The sequence below is a fragment of the Astyanax mexicanus genome, chromosome 24 (assembly GCF_023375975.1).
Source record: "Astyanax mexicanus isolate ESR-SI-001 chromosome 24, AstMex3_surface, whole genome shotgun sequence".
Classification (NCBI taxonomy): Eukaryota; Metazoa; Chordata; class Actinopteri; order Characiformes; family Acestrorhamphidae; genus Astyanax; species Astyanax mexicanus.
In genome coordinates, this window is record NC_064431.1 from 7,024,132 (window position 1) to 7,050,283 (window position 26,152).

General features: G+C 36.9%; 3 protein-coding genes across 5 annotated transcripts; 2 read left to right on the forward strand and 1 right to left on the reverse strand.

Annotated features, from left to right (window-relative positions):
- Window positions 1-2,278: 2,278 nt before the first annotated feature.
- Window positions 2,279-6,167, reverse strand: snrpe (small nuclear ribonucleoprotein polypeptide E). The gene is made up of 5 exons (XM_022682319.2): window positions 5,972-6,167; window positions 5,177-5,203; window positions 4,912-4,974; window positions 3,634-3,712; window positions 2,279-2,533 (listed from the first exon to the last, which is right to left on the reverse strand). Exons 1-5 carry the CDS (start codon window positions 6,023-6,025, stop codon window positions 2,478-2,480), a joined length of 279 nt encoding a protein of 92 aa, XP_022538040.1. The 5' UTR covers window positions 6,026-6,167; the 3' UTR covers window positions 2,279-2,477.
- Window positions 6,168-7,213: 1,046 nt separating this feature from the next.
- yod1 (YOD1 deubiquitinase) lies at window positions 7,214-11,390 on the forward strand. 2 transcript variants are annotated; one of them, XM_049471733.1, is made up of 3 exons: window positions 7,214-7,326; window positions 8,656-8,883; window positions 9,544-11,390. In XM_049471733.1, exons 1-3 carry the CDS (start codon window positions 7,221-7,223, stop codon window positions 10,239-10,241), a joined length of 1,032 nt encoding a protein of 343 aa, XP_049327690.1. In that variant the 5' UTR covers window positions 7,214-7,220; the 3' UTR covers window positions 10,242-11,390. The 2 variants fall into 2 exon arrangements, with proteins under 2 accessions (XP_049327690.1, XP_007251458.2); XM_007251396.4 differs by having other exon boundaries at window positions 8,659-8,883.
- Window positions 11,391-14,523: 3,133 nt separating this feature from the next.
- zgc:158258 (uncharacterized protein LOC791186 homolog) lies at window positions 14,524-26,152 on the forward strand. 2 transcript variants are annotated; one of them, XM_007251392.4, is made up of 4 exons: window positions 14,524-14,650; window positions 21,838-21,984; window positions 22,117-22,312; window positions 23,305-26,152. In XM_007251392.4, the coding sequence occupies exons 2-4, from the start codon at window positions 21,886-21,888 to the stop codon at window positions 24,462-24,464; spliced, it is 1,455 nt and encodes a 484-aa protein (XP_007251454.3). In that variant the 5' UTR covers window positions 14,524-14,650; window positions 21,838-21,885; the 3' UTR covers window positions 24,465-26,152. The 2 variants fall into 2 exon arrangements, with proteins under 2 accessions (XP_007251454.3, XP_007251456.3); XM_007251394.4 differs by having other exon boundaries at window positions 14,559-14,650; window positions 21,844-21,984.

The window sequence follows — 26,152 nt, forward strand, 5'->3', positions numbered from 1 at the left end:
AAACACATTGTTCTGTATGTTTTCTTAAAATAAGCAATCTCATTATGAATAAAGTAAGATCCAAATAAAGAAAAAAAATCAGTTTTTTTTTTTGCTTAAATTTAGACGCAAAAATAAAACTAGACAGGTAACTTTTTGTGCTGAATTTGATTCAAGTTAATTTAAACAATATGAAAATTCTAAGTAAGAGTGATTCAAATGGCTCATTAATCCTTAAATAAGCAAAATAATCAAATACATCTAATACAGATTTTTTGAAACTAGATTTAATTTTTTGCGGTGTGGCACACTTTTTGGACCCCCACACTTTCAGCCACTCTGGATTTGTTGAGGTTTGTGTTTTTTGCCTAGTAAAAATATACAATGACCAGAGCATCCAGACTGCCGCAGATCAGATTGTAGGCACATTGCTAACCACCTTTAAATGTGGCTTGGATTCGAGCCTATTAATAAAAAACAATCTGAAAACTATTAAAGTACCAGTCATAAGGTTGAACACAACTTAAATGTAATGTTTTTACATTATTTTAAAATGCATTGTAGATTATAAACGTCATCCAAACTGAAAAACATATTATTTAGTAAAGAAAATTGTGTTAAACAAACCAGAATATATTTTAGATTCAAAGCACCTGAGTGACTGCTTTAAAAATATTTGTTTTAATTACTTAATCTTTAAGTTAATAACTTACATTTCTTGCCTCCTAATGTGTGTGAGAGCATCAGTTGAGTTGTGAAGAGGTAGGACAAGGGAGGAAGAGTGCAAAGACACACAGTCCAAGCTGCTTGAGGTCTAGTGTGAAGTTTCTACCATCAGTGATGGTTTGGAGAGACATGTCATCTGCTGGTGTTGAGCCTCTGTATTACAGTGGTTCTTGAAAGTTTATGAACCCTTTTCAATAGACGCACTCCTCTACACACAGTTCATAAAGGTTTTGATAATCATTTGGTGAACTGGATTAGGCATCAAAAGAGGAAACATTTATAACAGTGTATTACTTTGTGTCCTTTGCAGGGGTTGAACAACAAAACTGGTTTTAGAGCACAATAATTTATTGTGGTGACGGACAGTTCTGGTGCTAACAAGAGAGTTAAGGTGCACATTGAATTCTGCCGTGATTTTATGTTTTTTGGATACAATCCGGTTTGCACCTGAACATCCCTTTCAGACAGCTTCCTCTAACAGCGTCCACAGTTAATCCTGTTGGATGTGGTTGGTCCTTCTTGATGGTACGCTGACATTACCCTGGATACCGTGGCTCTTCATGCATCACAAAGACTTGCTGTCTTAGTCACAGATGCTCCAGCAAGACGTGCACCAACAATTTGTCCTCTTTTGAACTTCGTATGTCTCCCACAATGTTGTGTGCATTGCAATATTTTGAGCAGAACTGTGCTCTTACCCTGCTAATTGAACCTTCACACTCTGCTCTTACTGGTGCAATGTGCAATTAATGAAGATTGGCCACCAGGCTGCTCCAATTTAGCCACGAAACCTCCCACACTAAAATGAGAGGTGTTTCAGTTTCATTGTCCAACCCCCGTTTGTCCAGCAAACAAATACTGTGCACTGTAAGACTTATCACTGATCACTGTATGGATGTGTAAGCAAAGGTTCCCATCCTGAAAAACTAGCAATTAGACAATTCCTAATTCATAACTTTTAAATGTTTGGACCCACCTCTACTCATACTGTGTGTTTTCTTTTCTTTAATGTTTAATTGTAAATTTAGAATTGAAGACTATATTAAAGCTATACAGGATCACATGCAGCATTATTGAAGCTTTTCGTAAACAAAGTGTTAAACCATAATATGTTTTATACTTTAGATTATTTTAAATACCACATTTATCTTTGAGGACAGATCTGCACACTCTTGGTATTTTATCTCATAAGGTAAAGTGACTTGGAATAGTTTTCTCTTCGGGACCTTGCAGGAGTTCCTGGAGGTGCTGAACAGTAGTTGCGGCTTTTTCTTCACACTGTGAAGCTCCAGCTCCTCCCAATTAAATCACCTCAAATCACCATCTCAGTTCATCAGATTTAGATCAGGGGATTAATGTGGAGGACGTACACTTTTTTTTTTTTACTACATAATTCCACATGTATCCTTTACTTTTTTTGTGTCTTTAATATTAATCTACAATGTAGAAAACAAATTCAATAAAAAAAAAAACATAAAATGAGAAAGTGTCCAAACTTTTGATTGGTGCTCAATACCACATGAAGGTTTTAAAAGTTTTCCTACAAACATATTTGAATTTTAAATAAAAATCCTTATGTACAAAGAAACAAAAAAAAGTCTTTAATTTGTTTTTATAGAAAAAACATCACTCATCACGAGCACTGCTAAGGTACAAGGAGTCAACATGCTCACAAAAAAAATCATCCCTATCCCCCCCCAAAAGGAAAAATCACATACATGAAAACAAAAATATTCCAAATAAAATTCCATCATCCTGATGAACCTGAACGGCTAATTTGACACACTCTGCAGAAGCGTGATGTTGTCTCCTTTCAACATGATCCTCCCTGTTGGAGAAAAAAAAAAAAAAAAACGTTTCAGTACACCTGCCAGACATGATTCAAACCATGGGAAAAATTGAAAGATGTCCAACACTTCACTGGGGGTAGAAATCACAGAGAATATCAACACAATATTATCATGATATAATAAAATACCCCTAAATAAGCAAATCACAAAAAATTACAGAATTATTGGTGTCAGTTTCACAGAATTTCACAACCAATATTCTTTACTGCAGGTTCACCCTATTCATTTGATTAGTGCCACATGGAGTAACTTTAGTAAGTGAAATTGGGGGGCACTTTTTGGTTGTTTCAAACACAGTGCTGTACATAGATAATTATATAACAAAAACAAACACTAAAACAATAAGACAAAAAAAATAAAAGTAAACATAAAAAACAATTAAGACAGAAAAAATCCTAACCAAACGGAAGCAAAATCTTACTTTAGGTTAAAAGCCAAAGAATTAAAATGAGCTTTTAGACTAGTTTTAAAACGGACTGTGAAGAGGCCTGCCTAATGTGTAAAAGTATGTTGTTCCATAACTTGGAAGCAGCAATCTAAAAGTCTCTGTCCCCTTTAAGATATTGACCATGGCACCTCTAAGAGCAGCTGATCAGCTGACCTGAGGCATCATGCAGGAACGTGAGGATGGAGTAACTCAACAAAGTAAGGTGGGGTGAATCCATTTAAAGATTAAAAAAAAATAATAATAAAAGAATCAGTTTGAATTACAGGCAGCTAGTGGAGGGAGGGCAGAATGGGAGTTATTCACTCTCCCTTCCATGATCCTGTTAAAATTAGGGCAGCAGCATGTTGCACTAACTGGAGGCGTTTGAGGGAGGACTGACTGACCCCAAAATAAAGTACATTACAGTAATCCAGCTGCGATGTAATGAAGGCATTAGTTATTGTATGAAAATGCTCCTGTGTAAGAACTGACTTCACCTCTGCCAGCTGCTTCAAATTAAAGAAAGAAAAAAAAACTGGACCCCACAACTGCACTATTTTAAAATAACTGTCCATCTTAAACAAAGTTAGACATTGTTAGCTTCATAAATAGTGCCAAATACATTGACATAGTCCTATCCCTACTCCTTACCCAGAGTCTTTCTGTTCTTGGTCTTCATGTGGACTTCTTCTGCATCATCCAGAACCAAGTTCATGTACTCATCAAACCCCTACAGCAGAAGATAAAAACAGAAATAGCACTGATAAAATAACATCATTAAAACAAACATACAACAGAGGCCATTAACGAATCCAATACACCCCCCAAAAAATACATTTCACAGGTTAAATACAAACAGACATTAGTCTGTACTGAAAGCTATACATACACACTCTAGTCACATCTGTTCCTCTGCATACATTATTAGCATCCATTCATCCTGTTCTTCAATAGTCAGAAGCCAACAGGACCACCTTAGAGCAAGACACTTGACTGGATATATTTCTAGTTGGTGGAATACTCTAACGCCAGCAATGACACAGAGGTGTTTAAAAACTCCAGCAGCACTGCTGTGTCGGATCTACTTGTACCAACACCAGCAGAACACATACCAACATCCCAAACACATTTGTTATGCTAAACCACAGTCACTGCAGTGCTGAAAATAAATGACCCACCACTGAAATGTGGTGGCCTTGAGGGGTCCTGAGTTTTGAAGAACAGGGTAAAATAAGGATAATAATAAAGTATGCAGAAACAGATGCAGAACTACAGTCTGTACTTATAGAACTACAAATTGCTCTTACTTGCTGGGTGGAACTGATAAGATACACAAAGCAAACAAGGAGAAAACATTACATAGTCTATTTGGTCAGGTGGGCTTAAGGAGCTTTCACATCGCCATCGGTATGCCACATTGCTTTCTGCTTTGCTGGAAGCTAGCCAATTGTGGTTGTGTTGTGCTACTGCTGATGCCAAGGGTTGCCTGATGATAACAGGCCAGTGTTTTTAAAAATGAGTCACATCTACAAGTGTTTTGATGTGTGGTGTAGCTACAGCATCTGTAGACACACATCTGTCTTAACGTCAGAAAAAAAGCATTGATTCTTATCTTTTTCCTGATATTTTTATATGAGTGTAACTAACTGTATTAATCGTCAATATTACTCACTTGCCCATGTTTGGACTACAATGCATTTTCTGCTGTGGTAAGCAGTAGCATGGCAAAGGTATGGTTATGGGTGTGAAAACGCAACGCATTCCACAGTGGTCTTCATCAGCGCCAAACTGTCCTGGTGCTGGGGAAACAACTAACCCATGAGGGTCAGCCTATAGCGGTGTGGCTACTGCTTGCAATGCGAAAGCATGTTATTGCAAAGTACAAATATAGTGTTCTCTGATTAGTTAGGTCAGTAAATAATTACTTACAATAATGCAGCCTTCTATCCGCATGTTGACCTGCTCATAGAGCCAAACCGAGATACGAGATCGCTGCAGAAAAGAGGACAAAAAGATTATTAACAACAGCACAAACTTAGAACCACAATTGTGATACACAATATAACCATTAAATACGGTGCAGTCATAAAATGAGAATAAATTGTCTGCACTTTATTTTATTATTCACATTGTTATCTTATTGTGTACCCACATACAAGACCATTAATAATAACCATAAAAAAGCTGCACTTACATTCTGTAGATACCTGAAAATCAGATTCTGTAGACAGAAGTCAAGGACAAACAACTAGCACAGGCAAAAATCACAATTTAGCAAAGCCATTCTCATTAAATATCGAACTAGTCCACCTGATTATTTCCACACACACACTGCTCTACAACATTTAATACCACAACATATTCTAATTTATTATATGCTATACTATTTATATGCATTTTACTGCATGACCTATGCAAATTACCTTTTGGAATTTACATATGTATATTATATCGCCATTTAACAATTGATCCGTATTGCTCAGCCCCATTGCCTAGATTAGCTTGGTAAGTTTTATCTTGCTTGTAGTCCAACTAGCTAAACTATCAAACTCAAACAAGAACCTGCCCTATGCTCAAAATTACGGATAGATGGATGGATATACAGATAGATAAATATACAGATAAATAGACAGATATACACATAAATAGATATACAGATATGCAGATATACAGATAGAAATACATATATATATGAGTACAGCCCCAACACTAACCCCGTAACTTATATGTAACTAATGTTAGCAGAGTTATTGAATCAGTGCACTCTTTATAAACTCCCCCAAACACATTCTATCTGCAGTAATTTAACCCACCGCGAGTAATATAGCAGTTAGAGTAGTCCGATATAATAAGATAAGCTAGATAGGTTATCTAACGCAGGTAACATTACAGAAGTGAGTAGAGGCTAAGCTAGAGCTAGCGCTAAAGCTAAAGCTAAATGAATGGAGTGGAGCTCCAGCAGTGAATCAGTTTCAGTAGTAAAGGATACGATGGGCTGCACCATCACCTTCTGCACCTTCTGGCCCTGTCCTCTGTACGCCATGCTGCTGATCCGCGGGGCTGGAGCTGCTGCTGTAATATAAATATTATAACTGTAATAACTGGAGAATACAACTCGCCGGGGAACGATCTCCTCACGTTGGTGTAGCAGCGATGGCGGGGGGAAGCGCGGAGAGAGCTGCCTGGGGCTGATTTTTACTACAGCGCCGCGCAGCGACCAGGAGGACTAACCACACAGAGACCGGCCCTGAGACGCTGCCTGCGCTCAGAAACTACTACCTTTACTACCGCTTCTCTCTTTGTTCTTTTTGATTTTACAAACACAGTTCAAACTAAGAAAAGAAGAGGGATTCATATAAAATTGAACTTAAAATTATCTATGGATTTATGACATTTTTTTTTTCTGAGAGCTCTGTTGTGCGACGCGTGATTTATATTCACCAATAGTGATGGGCAGATGAAGCCTCATTGGGTGTATGGCACATTTCCCAAACTGTATCGACACTGTGTTGAAACTGTGTTGCTGTATCACTTAATGGCGACATCTGCTGGACTAAGAAAGTCATTGCAAGCAACTGCGCGAAGAAATGCATCGGTCACATGGTTTTCCTTAAAATGATACGCGGTCTGACACAGGGGTTCGCCTTGTTTGCTCGGTGCATGCGCTGAAGTTTCAGTGTCGTCAGACCCATCGCTACCAAACGATACAGTAAGTGTATCGGTCACGTGGTTTTCCTTAACTTGATACGCGCACCGACACGGGGTTTCGCCTTGACAGCTCGGCGCATGTGTCGAGGTTTCAGGGTCGTCAGACCCATCACTAGTGTTAGCAGACTGTGTTTGCTTATTGTTGTGACTTGAAAATCAGTACACATTTATTGTCCAATTTATGCAGAAATCCAATTAATAGTTTTTTTTTTGTGTGTGTGTGTATATATATATATATATATATATATATATATATATATATATATATATATATATATATTATAGACTATATGTTGCTCTATCACTTAAAATCGCAATAAAATACAACTACATTACAAATACAATTTTGTGTTGTAAGGTGGCAAAATGTGAAAATGTTAAAAGATATTTTCTTATTCTAAATATTGCAGTTATTTTATATTTAAAATAACAAGCTATGTTTTTTATGTAAATACATAAAACGTGTAACTTAGTTAATGTAATAAAACTTGATACATAAAAATAAACACAGACATACGTGGAAAGATGACATGAGCTCAACAACTGCTTGCGTCTGCACTGTTTTGTGCACGCGGTGTGACGCAGTGCGCATGTCAGTTGTTGGCCAGTGTGTTGTTATTTGGAAGGCGCTCCGAGGTGAGAAACGCTACGATATACAGACAATTTAAGCGAATTAACGGTTAAAAGCCACCGTATATGAGCACGGTTCTGTTGGGGACAGATTTGCGATGTTAACTAGGGCGGTATTTGATTAAATAATGCAAAAGTTCATTTAATATTGACGCTGAGATGCTGCTAAGATAACTGTTAGCTTGCTAAACTAAGATAAGCTAGTTGTCTATTATGCTGAATTAAGACCAGCATAGCTAAGCTAGGTTTGGTAGATTAGCTGACTGGCTAACGTTAATGCAACGTTACATTGCTGAGCTAAAATACAGTTCTTATTAATTTGGGTAAAGGGAGTTACAAGGCTGCTTTATTAGAGTTTAAATCTAGTTAACTAGCAAATATTCTAGGTTATTGTAAGATAGCTATATGCTGGGTTGGGTTATGTGGTTTAACGCAGCTTTCCTAGCTAGCTAACGTTAGCTAAGCTACTAACTATTATTAGCTTACAATACCCAGTGCAACATTATTATAAATGAAGCTAAAGCATTACAAGCAGGTTAACAGTATGTAGCAAAATTTGGATACACTTTTAGGGGTTTGCCAAGCTGTTGCATCAGTTTTAGCACAGTCAGCTACTTACCTACCTGACTGTCTGTTTTAGGCAGGCAGCTACCTCACCGACTGTTTGTGGACAATTACAACCAGGTGTCTTTTGTTTATTTCCCTTTTGTTTGGTTCTGAGGCAGTGGTCAGCAGCTTGGTTTATTTAGGTCCCCAAAATCACACTATATCCTTTCAGGAATTAAATTATTTACTCAGGAATGCCTTAACCAAAGGTGTCAAAAGTATTCACATTCATTATTCAGGTTGAGGTATAGATATAGTGGTTTAAAAATACTTTTGTAGAAGTTAAAGTAACAACTCAAGTTTTTTACTCAAGGAAAAGTGTAAAAGTACTTGTTTCAAAGGATCATATAGTGCACTACCTATTCAAATAGCAGCTTTATTGTGATCTGATGAAGCATGTGTGAGAAATCCATTGCGAAAACACCCACAAAAATAGGTGCTCCTTAAAAGGTAAAATTGTTATTAAAACATGGTCAAATTTACGCATATATTTCAATTTTGTTCATATTTACGTCTGAAAGGAGGCAAGGTCTAGGATCTCCTGTAAATAACGATATCTGACATTGTGATTCGTCTTTTATAAATTTTTCGTAATATTTTAAAGAAGGATCACGTTTTCTTTATTTGTGAACTGACAGTTTAACCAGTTGTGAACACGACAACAAAGATGTCCAAGAAGCCAAAGCAAGTAAAAGTAATACTACATCTTTGAGTTTGTTTGTTCCGAAGCAGAACTGAAGGGACTCAGGATGCTGCGACTGAGGTGCAAGGCCAAGAATGGAACCCATCTGATGCAAGGCCTCACGCACCAGTCCTGTGTCCAAGAGCTGAAAACCAAGGTAGAGGAGCTAACTGGAATTCCATGCGACGTTCAGAAGATCATGGTGGGCTACCCACCATCCAGCTTGGATCTTCGCAATGGAGATGCTCACCTAAAAGACTACCCTATAAAATCAGGTGAGGTTTTTATTTTGTTGATTTTTAAACATGAATTGACTTTACCCAGTAGGGCTGTGCAATATAACCAGAAAAAAAAAATCCATATTCATATCTAAATATCATATATATTTGGATATTCTGATATTCTGATAATTTATATTATGATGTAGCACAATTTTTGTTAATTCAGTGAATTTTCTATAAATATTTATTTCATAAAATAACATATAACTATGTATTTATATTTTTTCTTTAACAAGCAGGAAGAAGCGGGAAGGTTGCAGGATGTTTTTCACTTACTATTTGGCAATGTTAGTAAAGTATACACTTTGAAAAATTGGGACAGACACAACAAAAAAAGCACACTAATTTGGGGTTAAACTGTATGGAGCTCTGTTGTGGCTCGTTAGGAGTTTAGGAAAACTTAAAACGATATTTGCATGAGCACTCATCAAAGCTTCTAACGTGCATTAACATGCATAAGCCTGTTTGGGGAGCATTGGCTAAAAACGCTGTATTTTGCAATGCTGGTCGTCACGTTTCAAGTCCATTTCACACCGAATTGCATAGTTTTTGGTATTTGTTCACATTGCTACCTATATCTTTGGTTATTGGAAAGAACATTTACAAAAATGTTTTTTTTGTCTCCCCGCTTTCCCTTCATAACCTCTCTTACAGGAGACACTCTGATTGTAGAAGAAGAAAAGAACAAACCAAAAGTCCAGACTAATGCTGCTCTAACAAAAGTCCCATGCCTAAATTCTTCTCCTGTTCTGGAGCGCCGAGTGGTTCCTGCTGACAACTCCTGCCTCTTTACGAGTGTGAACTACGTGGTGGAGGGGGGTGTGTATGATCCAGCCTGCGCACCCGAGATGCGCGGCCTTATCGCCCAGATCGTGGCCAGTGACGCAGCTGCCTATTCAGAGGCAGTACTGGGCAAAAGCAACGACGAATACTGCACCTGGATCCGGCGTGATGACACGTGGGGGGGTGCTATTGAGGTCTCCATCCTGTCCAAGTTTTACCAGTGCGAAATCTGTGTCGTGGACACGCAAACTGTTCGTGTGGACCGATTTGGCGAGGATGCTGGCTACCAGAAACGTGTCTTGCTTATTTACGACGGAATCCACTACGACCCGCTGCAGAGGGCAACGCCTGGCTCGGACATCCCACCGCAGACTGTCTTCTCCACTACCGACGACATCATCCTCGCGCAGGCCCTGGAGCTGGCTGACGAGGCAAGGAGCAAGCGGCAGTACACGGACGTCAACCGCTTCGCGCTGCGCTGCATGGTGTGCCAGACCGGCCTGGTGGGACAAAAGGAGGCGAGAGAGCATGCCAAGGAGACGGGTCACACCAACTTCGGCGAAGTGTAACAGTTCGCTTTGGATCACCTTTACTGTGCCCTCCCACTGCCACTCGGTATATGTTCTCACCTGAACCCAAACCCAAACTAATTCACAGTTGTGTGTCTCAGCTTGGTGCCGTTTTCTACCTCACAATGTGTTTTAACCCAAAACCCCCAACTTTTCAGTATTAATTACAACTCTTGGTCAACACTGGGTTTTTGACATTCTTGAGCATTACGTTTTGGTGTGTATTATCAGCACAGTATTGCAACAACACCTTTTTATTTTTGATATGTAGCAATTGAGTTTATTGCCTAATGAGGAGTGAGCCTTTTATTCAAACCAAAATGTCAAACATTGCCTTCGTTATCAGTGTTTAAAACTTGCAACACTACTATTGCATAGTTGATAGCCTTGCTGTATTTGTGTGATTATTTCTTTTCTCAATTTTAAGGTTATATTGCACATTTCCGAACAATCGATGGCACTGAATGGTCTTAAAAGCTCACTGGCTCAATAATAACTGTTACTTGAAATAGTCGCAAAGATCAGACAGTGAGGAGCATTCTGTAGTTGTTTATGATTTTTTTTTTAACAGGTAGCTTCTCATGCATAAAGTATTTGAAAAGCATGGGTTGTAGTTTTAGTTAGGCTTCTGAGAGAGTGGATTGTGTAACAAATGGTGCTGATTGTGGACTCACATTATAAACATTATATAGTATAGTGGTGTGGATTTACGTTCCAAACTGCACTGTTTTTATTGTTTGTACAACTGGCCATGCAAAACACCTTTATGCAAGTGGCTACGAAACGTTTTTGCCAAGATTGATTTTTTTTCTTTCCTTCAGTGAAGAATTGTGTCATATCAGATTTTTTGAAGTGCTTGAAAACACTGGGGTAAATGTCGCTGGACTTGGTGACCTAGCCTAGTACAGTAAGTAGTATGAGTGGTTAAACAATACATTAATACATAGAATGTATTTTAGTGCTGGTGATAACTGGAAATACAATACATTTGCAGTCAGGTACTGTCCACGCAAGGCTTTGTATGTTATTTTATTATTTGGATAGTGGGATTGGATGATGTTAAGCTTTAAACATCATCACTGAGCAGAGCTCTAAACAGGAAGTTAATGAAGTAATGGTTACACCATAAATAAAGGATGAATTGATACACCTGCTTGTTTCATTCAACAGGTAAGAGCTTCCATAAGCTTCATCATCTGTGGTGTTATTCTGGGATTGAATTATGCTGCAGTTGCAGAACACAACAGTTTATTTACTGTATTTGGCTTGATGTACATTAAGTGTCACTTGCTATCAACTACCTCTCTAATAAATCCCATTCAGATAAACAGGATTATGTCTCTAACAATTTGCACGATTAAAGTAATGCTATTTTAAGAAATCTTTTAACTTTAGTAATAGGATTACCTAGGATTTGGAATGACAATGGCAGGCAGCAAACCTATTTTGGCAGTTGTTTCATTCAGCAGCCTGCCATCTTGTGTATGTAGATGAAAAAACAGGCCTACTTCTATTTAGCTTTGGCTAAAACTAAAAGGCTCCCCTACCTCCTACATAGTGCAATACATAGGGCACTGAGTAACATAGGGCACTGAATACATTTTGATACGAAAACATTTGGGATTTAACCTTTTGCTAAATCATAAACTGTAGAATACTACCTATAAAGTGCAATACATATGACTCTGAATAGCACAAACAGTGTAATACAAGTCTGATAAGGAATAATTTGGCATTTAAGCTTTATTTAAATCTCAAACTGTACCCTACTTCCTACAAAGTGTATTAAATAGGGAAGGGAATAACCCAGTGCAATTAAAGTCTGTTGAGGAACTATTTGGCATTTAACCTTTGGCTACATCTCAAATTGTCCCACTTCAGTTTAAAATTGACCATTTTATCCAACATAGTGCCCTACCTAGAGCACTTAATAACAGTTAAATAAGTCTTAATAAAGAACTATTTGAGATTTGTGCTCTGGCTAAACCTAAAACTGTCCCTTACTCCCTACATAGGACACTGAATAACACATACACTGTAATAAAGCTCTGATAAGGAACCATTTGAGATTTACACCTTCAAAGTGTCTCTAACCCCCTACATAGGGCACTGAATAACATTGTGCAATTAAAAGTCTGATAAGGAACTATTTAAGATTCAGACTTTTGCTTAATCCTAAAACTCCGACTAACAAAAACAGTGTAGTAAAAGTCTAATAAGGAACTGTGTGAGATTTGGTCAAATGGTCACTTACTTGTACTGCTTAGGGCACTGAGTAAAAACGGTGAAATAAAAGCCTAATGTCCAAAAATCATTTGGCATTTAAAGTTTTATCTAAATCTCAAATTGTCCCCTACTTCCTCCAAAGTGTACAATATAGGGCAGTGAATAATGTGGTGCAAATAAAGCCTGATAGGGAACTATTCAAGCCTTTGACTAAATCACATATTGTGTGATAAGGACCAATTTGGGATTCATATTCTAAATTGACCCTTGCTCCCTAATTAGAGCACTGAATAACAGTGTAACAAATGTGTAATAAATGTCTGGTAACAAACTATTTAAGACCCAAGCTCTAGGCAACTGATTAACACAGACAGTGTAATAAAAGTCTGATAAGGAACTATTTGAGATTCAACCTCTGGCTACATCTCAAATCATCTCTTTTTCCCTACCTAGGGCTCTGAATAACATTCACCTGCGATTGAAGCTTTGGTTTCATCTCAAACTGACTCCTACTTATTACACAGCGCACAACATGGAGCACTGAATAACAGTGCAACGAGGAACCGTTTGGGATTCATGCTTCACAAAGTCTCAAATTGTCCTGTACACCCTACACAGTTTACTACATAGGCCATCAGTAGTGTAACATTATTGTAACATTGTAACAATATTGTAACCTGCATATTGTAATGTTCTTTCTGTAACATAATAATGTAATGTAACGACATAATAACGACAATTATATTAAAGAAAGAAGGTTACAACATTTAGGCAAATGTCAAATGTATCACAATTACCCCACAGAGTGCACTGCATACGGCATGAAATAAAGCAAGTTAAATGAATGGCATTGTTGTAGGAAAATACCGCAGCAGTTACTTCAAATAAACTGCAGCAGGCAGCTGGAGAACCACCTTTTTATTGCAGTCTAAGCAACACATGCATAAAATTTAAAACATTATTCTAATCATATATACAGCTCTGGAAAAAAAAAGTAAGAGACCACGTTACAATAATCAGTTTCTCTGATTGAACTATTTATAGGTTTATGTTTGAGTAAAATGAACATTGTGGTTTTATTCTGTAACTACATACAACATTCTCCCAAATTCAAAAAACAAACAAAAAAAAACAAAATCCAATTTACAGCATTTATTTGCAGAAAATGAAAAATGGTCAAATTAATGAAAAAAGTGCAGAGCTTACAAACCTCAAATGATGCAAAGAAAACAAGTTCATATTAATTTAGAAACAACAATATTATATATATATATATATATATATATATATATATATATATATATATATATATATATATATATATATATATATATATATTATAATCAATAATTGGCAGAATAACTCAGATTTTTAATCACACCTTTCATGTGTCTTAGCATGCTCTCCATCAGTCTTTCACACTGTGTTTGGGTGACATTATGCCACTCCTGGTTAAAAAATTAAGCAGTTCAGCTTTATTGAATATGCATTTTTTTTGTTGCATTATTTAAGGTTTGAAAGCACTGTACCTTTTTTTATTTTAAACATCTTAATTTCTACAAATGAATGCTCTAAATGATAATATTTGTATTTGGAATTTGGGAGAAATGTTGTCAGTGGTTTAACAACAATGTTCATTTTACTCAAATATATACCTATAAATAGCAAAATCATAGAAACTGATCATTTTGACGTGGTCTCTTATTCTTTCAGAGCTGTAAAGTAAAATGGGGAAGAAAGTATATGAATAAAAAATAAATAAAATAAACTGCTGGAGTATTCTTCATGCTGTGTCACTTCCTGTTGTATATCAGAACAGGTTAGTATGTTAATATTGTGTGTACTAACCTGCCAATCCCACACTGAGTGTGTGGTATATAGCTTATAGTGTAGTATAGTAGTGTGTAGTACACAATTGGGACGCAGCCAGGCTGTTCACATAGTGCTTGTCCTGAAAGTCCAGTAGGGAGCTATTTGGGATTGGGCCTTCAAACACACGCCCACCCTCCAGGCGTCAGCACTGTTGTCTCGATGCCGATTGGCTGTGGTAACTTGTGGGCGGGGCTTGATGTGACGGATTCTGATCCTTTGGTCATAATCTCACCTGGAGCAGATCGCAGGTGCTTTACTACTGACACGCTTCTGTTTGGAAAGGGATTCAGCTGCGACAATCTTTAGTACAGGTGAGTTTTACTCCATTATCAAACATATTTAACAGTTTAGAACAAAAGTAGAAGTGCTACGAAGTGTCCTAAGTTTAGTTAAATTGTAGACAGAGTATAGTTAATTAGTGTTTTTTTAGTGATTTGGTTTATTATGAATGGTACTGTAGTGTGTTACAGTAGTTAAAGGCTACTTGTAAGACTTTATAACATGGATACTGGTGCTTTTCTCAAGGCTAATGAACTGAACAAACTAAATTTAAAATAAGCTGACCACTAAGTCAGTAATATACAGCTCTAGAAAAAAATGAGACCACTTAAAATGATGAGTTTCTTTGATTTTACCCAATTGAAAACCTGGGATATAATCAAGAGGAAGATGGATGACCACAAGCCATCAAACCAAACTGAACTGATTGAAATGTGCACCAGGAGTAAAGGCATAAAGTTATCCAAAAGCAGTGTGTAAGACTGGTGGAGGAGAACATGCCAATATGCATGAAAACTGTTAAAAAACAGGGTTATTCCACAAATATATTGATTTCTGAACTCTGAATCTTTATGAAAATCTCATTATTTGAGGTCTGAAAGCTCTGCATCTTTTTTGTCATTTCAGACATTTCTCATTTTCTGCAAATAAATGCTCTAAATGACAATATTTTTATATAAAATTTGGGAGAAATGTTGTCTGTAGTTTATAGAATAAAAACAATGTTCATTTTACTCAAACATAAACCTATACATAACAAAATCAGAATAACTGATTCAGAAACTGAAGTGGTCTCTTATTTTTTTCCAGAGGTGTATAGCTATGTGATGTTGCTGTTGTGTTGTAGTGTCCATTGATCTGACGACACTAATCTTAAGTCTGTTATAACCTGCCCAGGTTCACTACAGATGGAAATTATCTTATAGCTACCTCATTAGCTAGTTTACACATTTACATGTGCACATCTGGTGTGGAAACTGTAATGAAAATTAGTAGTATGAAGTAAGTAAGCAATAAATAAATAAATAAATAAATAAAGTCCTGCACTTGGCCCAGTTTTGAGCAGCTGTGGTCCCCAGCAGCTCACCATGTTACTGATAGTTCTGAGGTAAATTAGAAAAGCTTTCCTCAAAGTGAAACTCAACTCCTGTGAGGATTTGAGAGAAGAAGCGGAGTCTGCCACAGTTTGGCACAGAGAGATAACACAGATCAATTTTCTCTGTTGTGTAACACAGTTCACTGAAACTTGTCAAAGGCACAACTGGGTTAAACGGTGATGATCATAAACAGCTACTGATAGCAAACATAATGTCAATGTTTTTGATGTACCGGTAGATGATTCTGTGGCAAATGTGTGTGTGTGTCTATATATACAGTACCTGTCAAAAGTTTAGACATCTTTTCTCATTTAGTGTTTTTCCCCTACATTGTAAATTAATACCAAAGTCATCCAGACTATGACGGAACACATAAGGAATCATATAGCAACTTTAAAAAGTGTTAAACCAAAAACACTCTGTGAAGCATTTAAGTGCTCTTAACTGGGCTGCTGTTAACTTGTGGTTTCTGAAGCTGGTAACTCTGTACTTATTCTTTACAACAGAGGTAACTCTTACTCTTCCTTTCCTGGGGTGTCTTGGTGAGAGCCGATTTCCACACAATGTTTTTGATGGTTTTTGCTGCACTTGAGGATACTTTCAAAATTCTTTAAATTCTATATGTGGGCTATAGTTACATGATTTACTAGACAGTAAATAGCCCGGCTGTTGAGTGTGATTCTGTGTACACAGGATAAAAATCATAGCCACTTTGACAAGGGCCACAATGTGATTGCTAAAATAACTTTAGGCCGGAGGATCTCAAAAACATCAAAACATCATGCAGGTCATGTGTGATGATTCAGGTATGCAGTGGTCAGTACTATGGCTGCACAATATATATTGGTACCACTTTAAAATAAGACTACCTTTATAAAGGGTTTATAAATGGTTTAGTTTATTAAGGGTTACTATTTAGGTTGTAAATGCCTTAAAAATCATTAATAATCAGTTATAACACATACGTAGAAAGGTACGTAGACCTGTTGTTTGCCAAATAGTGAACCCACAGCCACATAACTGATTATTAATGATTTTTAAAGCATTTACAACCTAATTAGTAACTATTAATAAACTAATTGTAAACCATTTATAAACCCTTTATAAAGGTAGTCTTATTTTAAAGTGGTACCTATATATTGTTTTACTATCACTATCGCAATGTGTGCAAATGAAATAGTCATATTATAATATTATATAATATTATTACATTGTTATATTATGTACAATGTTATACTTAAACTTTTTTTGCTGCTCAGTCAAAAAAAATGATAATTTTCCATGACAATTTCTTATCTATCAGACAGAGGCAGATTACATTTAGCCAATATTAAGGCTGCACAGACTATACTTAGCAACTGAAAGTAAGGAAAGGGACTGAATAATTTATACCAAACAATGACGATTACTTTGAAAAAGAGGACAAAAACATTAGGCTATTTTTATTATTAATGCAACGGAACAGATCCCACCCATCACAGAAGTTCACACAGGGAGTCTCCTACATTTTAATAGGGTGTTCCTAATGCTTGTAAATTACATGTATTACTCGAAAATCATTTTTTACAGCAAGTGAGTGAGAGAGAGAGAGAGAGAGAGAGAGAGAGAGATTGAGAGAGAGAGAGACACCAAACACTAGGAAAAAAACAGTTCTTGCTAGCTTCCTACTAACATGTTCTATACCTGGAAATGGGTTTGGACTGAGGGAATGACAGTGGGCAGGTTTGGAAACTAAAACTCACAAAGATTACCATGATGTACCACACAGCTCAAATACATTGTGATCATTTCGTGAGTACCTACTGAAAATATAATCCTTATTGCTCCTAAGTCCTTTTACTTATGTAAAATCCTTAGTTTTATTTTATGTAAGTATGTCAGTTTCATTCAGGAGTTGTCTATTTTTTTAATCATGATACTGTGCCACAATATATTGTATACTATATGATATGGCACACCTTTTCTGTTCATACAGGAAAGATACACATTTAATTGTTGATTTTCTCAATTCTTAGAAGAATCATGTCAAGTTAGTTAAAAAAAAGAACTCAAAGTTACTCATAGTTTTTTAATGTATTGTATCTTGATAACAGGCAGCTTGGCAACCAGTTTTGCCTAAAATATCCCCACCCCTTTTCAAATAACCTTCATTTTAAACTAGCTTTGGTTATAGTTTTTGGGGGTAATATCTCATAGAAAATATCTAGGACAAAATGTAACTTGAAAAAAAAATGATAATGATCACCTGGGTCTGATCTTCTGCATTAAACAACACGCCAAGAATGAATTGAACAAATGCTAGGGCTTAGAGTGATCAGTTAATGATATTATCCTAGCCCTGTACAGCTCGTATATTTCAGCTGGAAAACAGACAGTTTGTGAAAGAATAGTAAACTGATACCATGTGTTCTGAGTGATTCTGAATATTTTATTAATTTTAACTGCAAACGGAGTGTAAAAACAAACCTGACGTTAACTAATATTTTTTAAATGATCATGACCATGTGGGCCTGATCTTTATACAATAAACTACACATCAAAATAGGACTGAATAATTGTTTTGGATGTGTTGGATAGAAACTGCTTTAGCTTTAGTAGCATCAACAAACCACAGCACACCTTTTGGGTTAGTGCTTTTCCACTGTATCCCCTCTTCCTGCAGTGGAATTACTAGGTTGAGGATATTTGTTTTCATCTTTTCACAAGCCTGTCATAAAAAAGCATGACTTGCATTAGTTATTATGCCTGAAGGTGTGGCACAGCCATAAACATAAAACCTCTTGTGTGTGGGTTGCTGATATCAGCGACGTGGTAATCACAGGAACCTGAAATCATAAAAAAATATATTGTTACAGTGGAATAATAATGGCTGACGTAGAAGTAAGAACTAACTGCCATAAACAACCTTAGTTAGAAAGGAAAAACACATTCCCTGAAGAACTGCAGAAGAACTTTGTTTGTGTTTGCATAGTGGAGGATGATGGGGGGGGGGGGGGGGTATTTTTTAAATTGAGAGCAGGAACTCTCATAGAACAAAATTAAAGGATGAATTAGGATAGATATACCAATACAGTCATGCACATAACATCCTCTTGTCATGTAAAAATACAATATTATAAAAAAAAGTATAAATGTGTCTTAAAATGACACTGTTTACAGCTGCTCACATATATATCTTAATAGTATTAATTTATTAAAAACACTGCGTCTGTGGCTGTGCTTGCAGCTGCAACACAGGCCTTCTAATTTTATTTGGAACAGAGACATGCCACAAATATTTCTGGGCTCTTCTCTGCCTACCTGCTGTGTGAATGTAGTCTAAGTGACTCTAACTTAAGGCTTGAGTAAATTGGGTGATAAGACCAAACTGATTCTTTTAAGATTCTGACATGGATGAAACTGAAACTTTACATGAAACCCTGCGGTTTTGCACATGCCCATTAGTTATACAGCGTGGATTGTTCAGGTAAATGTCAGATGTGGGGCATATTAAGAAAAAAGTCAGTAAATGTGTCCTAAACCCAATCTTTTACGACATTTGTGTCACATATGGGTTGTTTGTGTGCCGTTCGTGTGAATAACAAAAACACAGTGAATCTGACATTTTTAATTCTGATTTGGCCAATTTAACAATGTGGTGTTGAAATCTGCAATGTATCAAAATGTACTTAATTTCCAGCACTGTGACTGTCTGAACGGCCAGATATGCAATTTAATATATAGGATGATAAGATAACAAAGCACAGAAATACTTGGATTGATGTCTCTGTTTCAATAATATTAGAAGATTTGTGTCGCATCAGCTCAGTATTTTTAAAGAAATGGCCAAACGTGGCCAAAGGATTTGGCCACAGGACCCGGCTACAGAATTGAAATACTATAAAAAGTAAAAAACTGAATTCATAGAAAGTGCTGGATGTCCATGGCTGGACTTTTTACTGTAAGACTTAAGTGATTTTTTGAGTGTATAAAACAAAACTCCTGTGTGAAAATTTCAATAAAAAAAAATCAATACAAATGTACTAGTGCATCTCAATTTTTTTAATTAAATGAATGGTTTCTTTATTTCAGTAATTCAGTTACAAATGTGAAACTCATTTTATACACTGACACATCAGTACTGATACACATCAGTACATTTTACATTTGATTTGTAAGTCAAGGGAGCAGAGTCTGGAGGAAGAGTGGAGAGACACACAGTCCAAACTGCTTGAGGTCTAGTGTGAAGTTTCCACCAATCAGTGATGGTTTAATGGAAAGGCATGTAATCTGCTGGTGTTGATCCACTGTGTTTTCTCATCAAGTCTAAAGTCAGTGCAGTTTTGTTTTCCCACAAAATCTTACAGCACTTCTTGCTTCCCTCTGCTACTGACAACTTTTATGGAGATGCAGATTTCATTTTCCAGCAGGACCTGGCACACTGCCCACACTGCCAAAAGTACCAATTGGTCTTATATAATATTATAATACTCAAATTTTCTAAAACTGATTTTTGTTTTTTATTGGCTGTAAGCCATAATCATCAACCATAAACGTCATAAACGCTTAAAATAGATCACTCTGTGTGTAAGATGCACTGGTAAATTTGTAAATAAATTAGAGTTACAATAAGGTCAGACAGAATGCTTGAGTCCTTAGTCATTTAAACACGATGCAAGTCATCTCTTTCCATTTGCATGAAACTCAGCAAGATTGCCCTACAGTTGAAATACTCTTATCTTCAAACACGTCATATTCAAATACAAGGAAACTGTAAGAGTGACACTGAATGATGGTCAGAGCCACAGAGGCAGCAGTAACTTTGGGGAAATGTTTGTTCTGTCATTGGTGTGTGTCTCTTCTGTGAGTCTTTATTTTGTTTTTGTGAGAAAAAAACCCTCAGGAGACACTTCAGAGGCAGTTAAACCAAAAATTAGACAATCTGTACTCGTCAGATCTGATATTCAACCGTGAGTTTCTGTTCTCTGACAGTGTTTAGAGCTTTGTGTAACTTTGTAGCGAGAAATGTCCAGATGATTCATGTCACTTTCCATTCATGCTGAACATGATCCCATTAGACGGGCTTACAGCACAGTGTGCTGTAATCCGAGTCACATGATCTGACCAGTGTAGCAATCAGGTAAATACCTTACAACTAGATACACCCCTACTCTCTGCCCTTTTGAACTGACCTTAGAGCAGTTAACTCTACCCAGTGTGTACTTTCTAAAATGTTGGACTATATCAGTTTGATTAAGCTTTGGGAAAAATGCAGCTAAATATCCTACAGAAATCCTGCAGAAAGGTACTGTACTGCAGGGTTGTAAATAAACATAAGTGGTCTTCCTTTTTAAATAAGAAGCAATTACAAAAGTACAAATTTAAAATGTTTATTGAACACCTAATCTTTTTAATATGCCACAAGAGAACCCGACAAAGCAAAGAAACACGACCTAAAATAATCAAGACGTATTGTGTAAATTATTTGGTATTTTTACCAAACACCAGCTTTACTTCTATTAATATTTATACATTTATACATATTTATACATATTTATACAGTACCAGTCAAACGTTTAGACACACTTCTTTTCATTCAATGTGTTTTCTTTTCTTTTTATGATTTTTTACACTATAAATGTAATTTTAAGACATTAAAACTATACTAGTAGCTAGTAAATAATATATTCTAGTAGTATATATTAGTAGCACATTTATCTTTGAAGACAGATCTGCACACTCTTGGTATTTTTATCTACCTCATTTAGTCTTCATGAGGTAGAATAACCTGGAATAGTTTTCTCAGCATCTTGAAGGAAGGAGTTCTTGGAGGTGCTGAACAATAGTTGCTGCTTTTCCTTCTCTCTGTGAAGCTCCAGCTCATCCCAATTAAATCACCTCAAATCACCTTCTCAGTTCATCAGGTTTAGACCAAGGGATTAATGTGGAGGACAAACACTTTTTTTATTTTACTATTTTACTATGTGATTCCATATGTGTCCTTAACTGACTGTTTTCATGTGTTTAATATTAATCTACAATGTAAAAAATAAATGAAATAAGAAATAAAGAAAAATATTGAATGAGAAGGTGTGTCCAAACTTTTGACTGCTACTCTTTTTATGTATGTTTTCTCTGGGAAGATCCAGGTTAAGGCTTCATGATTAAGCCTGAAGCGTGAATAACTTGCAATGCCAAAAAGTGACACGTGGCCAGGTAGCATTGGCAAGGAGACAATAGGAGAGATGGACAGCGCTGACAGTTGTGACAGCGTGCTCAGCTCTTATTTCGTGAGTTCCACTTCCTTGCCTTTTATATTGACATATTAATTTCTCATGTTTTTCTAACCAAATATGAAACCAATCTGGTTCCAGTGATACGAGGCTTGATGCATATCCATCTGTGATGTTTAACTGTTGCAGAGTGATGACAGTCTGCAGTACCTCTCTGCAGAAGAGAAGGCGTGTCTCATGTTCTTGGAGGAGACAATTGATGCCCTTGACACAGACGATGACAGTGGCCTGTCTAACGATGAAGCTGAAAATCTTCCTGCACGTGGAAATGTTGCCACCAAAACAGCTTGTCTTTCTGCTTCCATGAATCAAATTAAGCAAAAAGGTAAAGATAAAAGGCCAGTTTCTTAAATTATATTATTTTTGCATATATATATATTTGATAGAGATGCGTTATAATGAAAATCTTTGGCGAATGAACGAAATAAAGAGTACTGTGCACAGGTTTTTATTCATTTTGCCACATTATTCACCAGTGAATAAAACAAATATAAACATATTGTAAGAAAACATAATAATAATAATAATAATATAAATATATGTGGTATTCCACAATTACAATTACAATTACAAAACTACAAATTTAAAGTGTTTATTGAACACCTAATCCTTTTCATATGCCAGCAGAGAAACCGACAAAGCATAATACATTTACTTGAGTAGTGCAATTTTAGCTATGAATTTACTTGAGCAGTGCTATTTAATCATAAAGTTCTTTTACTTAAGCAGTGCTATTCCAGTAATAAATATAGCTCAGAACTGCTACTCTAATCATAAACTTACCTAATTATTGCTTCTCAACTCACATGTAAGTGAAATTTACACAGAGAAAGGCAGGCAGACCTTTGGCAAACAAACAAATGCTAATGCTAAGTTCCCTCATCTAACAGTACTATCCTAGCCCTGTACAGCTCAAATCTTTCAGCTGAAAAACAGACAGTTTATGAAAGGGTAGTAAACTGACACTAAGCTAAATGAGTATGGTTGAATGGTTTATTTTATTTCATTTTTGTGAAATTTAGGCAAGCATAAAAATGAACTTAAACCTGCCGTTTGTCTCTCTCCCACACTCCCATGAGCAGTACTCTCAGTGCAGCCAGGGGACGAGGGGGACCTGCCCTTTCCTCTGAAATATGACCTAAAATGAACAAGTCATTATATTGTAGAAATTATTCTTTATATTCACTTATTCAGCAAAACACCACTATTTTTTCGTAATTTACAGACATGTATATTCTCAATCGTCAAATATTCAGTGCATCAGTGGAATATTCAACAAAAGCATGAGGTAAAGACAAACATTTGTTTCTATTACAGATATTCCAAAGCATTACGTTGATGATCCTAGTATGTACGGCAGCTCCGAGCACAATCAAATCCTGAATTACTTGGTTCCAACACCTTTTGTTCTGGCAAATGGCAGTCCCCATTCTCCTCCCAAACCTGGACCACCTGCATTTAAGGAGAAACCATCTCCAAAAGAGGTTACAAAAGTGCACAAAAGCAACAAGGAAGTTCCACATGTACCATCAGAAGTGAATGTAGTGGTGATTCCTCCTCCATTAATGGGCAAAACCAATAATGCCAAAGATCAAGGACTGCAGATTGATCGTACCCCTCGGGGACCTTTGACCTATGAGGGTTTGGTGCAGCTACGCAAGAAGGTATCCTCACGAAAAAACACTGACAGTGAGCGGCAGCCCTCTACACATCAAGATCTGGTTTTCACCAAGAACGGAGCCCAAGTTATCTCGCAGAACATCCAACCTAATAGGATCCAACCACCAGCTGTGGCCCCTAAACCCAAAAAGATGCCATCAAACATTGCTGTTCTGAATCACAAAGGAACCACTGATGCTAATGGAGACTCTTGCTTATCTACATCCCCTGGCAGTGGAGGTTTGATGAAGCCAGAGAAAGTGAGGCTGGAGGCTTTATCAAAGCTGGGTCTTCTTAAGGAATCTGATGCAAAACCCTCGTCCAGCTCAGTTCCAGATTTGTCCCAGAGCAGGCCAGCTCCTCCTTGTGCTGCTTTAAGGAGCCAAGAACTAAGGAACCAGTCAAACCAAGGCAGCAATGTCCCCCATCACCGCTCTTTATCAGACCTAACTGTAGGTCCTTCTCGTTTACAACAACACAACATCAAGTCTGCCGTAGGTAAGGCTGCTACCCTGGATAGGTCTGGAATGGGTCTGGGAAGCAGCCCGTCCACAGGAGGGGATCTTTCAAACAAGTTAGTTTCTCAGAATCACCTGCAATGTTCTTCCACAAAGGTTGGAAAAAACAACCTTGGGAACATCCAGAGAGGAACAACAGTCCCCTCGTCTCCTGGCAAAACAACAATAAAACAATCATCCACTGTCCCTCCAGTAACCAACAACCTCTTACATGCACCAGGCTTAAATGTGGTGAGGGTGCCCAACATGGGGGAGGACCGACGAGAGGCTCTGAGAAAGCTAGGACTGCTGAAGAACTGAATGTTGAGAACTCTTTGCAGCACTGAATAGAAGCACTTTTCTGTTGACATTGGCTTATCCTGTCCCTTTTTCACAGGACAGCTTGTCAGAGTTTGTCAGACAATCAACCAAACATCACCCTGATGCCTTTTTATTAAGATGATATTGAAGCAATTTCCTAGACGTCCATTGATTTCGAGAGTTGCTTCTTCGTAGAAAATTTGTTTGCTTGCTTTATATTTTTTCACTTTCTTTTTTTAAAACTTTATAAGTAATGTAAAGGTAGCCTCTTTGATAAGGTAATTGATGACATGGTTTACATAAAAGTGATTAGTGTCTCTTTTAAAAGGTGACTGTACAGTATGTGGACACAAGTATTGGGACACTTGTTATATAATGTAAAATAATGTATTCTGCTTTTGTTAGAATAGCTGTCTCTAATATCCATGAAAGGCTTTCTACAAGATCTTGAAACATTGTTGTAAAAATTTGATTGCATTCAGTGACAAGAAAATTAAGGCTTAAATTATACTTTTACATCAAGTCACAACGTAGTGTCTACAGCATAGCCTGTGCAAGAGGCCTGCACCATTGTGAGCGTTTACACTTATGCGTTTGTATGCCCACATTGCTCTGTAGTTTAACTGTGAAGGCGGGAGTATGCAACGAGAACATGGGGCTCATTGGACCAATCACAGCTGCTATCTTTGTTGCCACAACATGTAGTTACAGCGTAGAGTAAGGCATAGATTCGATACAGAAGCAAGATTTGGCCTTTAATAAGGTAATAATGTTTCTCTGTGCTGATTTTTTTATTTATAATACCACTATAGTCTATGCCTGCTACTAGGCATACTACCAATAGATGTTCATTAGAATTGGTGTCCATAAACATTTGGACATACAGCACGTGTATTGGACAGCACCTGTTGGACTGCATATGTCTCTAATTTATATTCATTCCAATGCACAGATTTGATTTCTGAGTCATTCACAGTGTTTCAATATCACATTCTTGTCTCATTGGCGACCTGCACCTGCACATGAATAGCCCCACAGTGTGCCGGCCTGACTGTTGAGTGTTGGCGCAACCCGACAACCCCCTGGATGTCTTTTGGTGCACTCTGCTCTCTGATAGATCACCTATCCGTCAGACTCCTCATCTTACCTCTAAGTGAATGAGGGTATAGTCAGAGCTTGTGGATTAGTAGATTATCTCAGGTTGTGACCAACACCTGACCACACTCTCACAAAAGGCCACTGTTCACATTACCCAGCTTCTCGGATTCATCACCCTTTAATCTCGGTATGGGTTTGTGGGGGCGTCATGACTCCCAAACCAATACTTTTAATAAAACAGACACTTCTCGATCTAAAATCTAAAAATTAGCAATAATAGTATTACAGCTTCTAAATTACCTTGTAATTCAGAGGACTAGAGAACAAACAAAACATATACGGTTCTAAAATTCATAAAATAACTGCTGAGTGATACTTGCTAAACAGATTAGCTCTAACCCTAGCCAGACAAACTTGATACAGCTATTTACTGATATTTAGCTCCCTTGATTAGCTGAATGAGTTAGATTAGGATAATTGTAGTGTGTTAAGGCAAATACACTTCTGTACATTGTAATGCATAATTTCTGTTATTTTTGCATAAATTGTCATATTGGAAACTAAAATAAAGCAAAATATGGCGTGCAAAA

Coding starts and splice junctions, on each gene's coding strand:
- snrpe (XM_022682319.2), bottom strand. CDS start 6,025: ATGGCGTACAGAGGACAGGGCCAGAAGGTGCAGAAGGTGATGGTGCAG. Junction 4,975..5,176: donor TTTTCAGGTATCTACAGAAT/GTAAGTGCAGCT, acceptor TCTTTTCTGCAG/CGATCTCGTATCTCGGTTTG. Junction 2,534..3,633: donor CAAGAACAGAAAGACTCTGG/GTAAGGAGTAGG, acceptor TTTCTCCAACAG/GGAGGATCATGTTGAAAGGA.
- yod1 (XM_049471733.1), top strand. CDS start 7,221: ATGAGCTCAACAACTGCTTGCGTCTGCACTGTTTTGTGCACGCGGTGT. Junction 7,327..8,655: donor TATTTGGAAGGCGCTCCGAG/GTGAGAAACGCT, acceptor TTTGTTCCGAAG/CAGAACTGAAGGGACTCAGG. Junction 8,884..9,543: donor AGACTACCCTATAAAATCAG/GTGAGGTTTTTA, acceptor CCTCTCTTACAG/GAGACACTCTGATTGTAGAA.
- zgc:158258 (XM_007251392.4), top strand. CDS start 21,886: ATGCCAAAAAGTGACACGTGGCCAGGTAGCATTGGCAAGGAGACAATA. Junction 21,985..22,116: donor GCGTGCTCAGCTCTTATTTC/GTGAGTTCCACT, acceptor TAACTGTTGCAG/AGTGATGACAGTCTGCAGTA. Junction 22,313..23,304: donor GAATCAAATTAAGCAAAAAG/GTAAAGATAAAA, acceptor TTTCTATTACAG/ATATTCCAAAGCATTACGTT.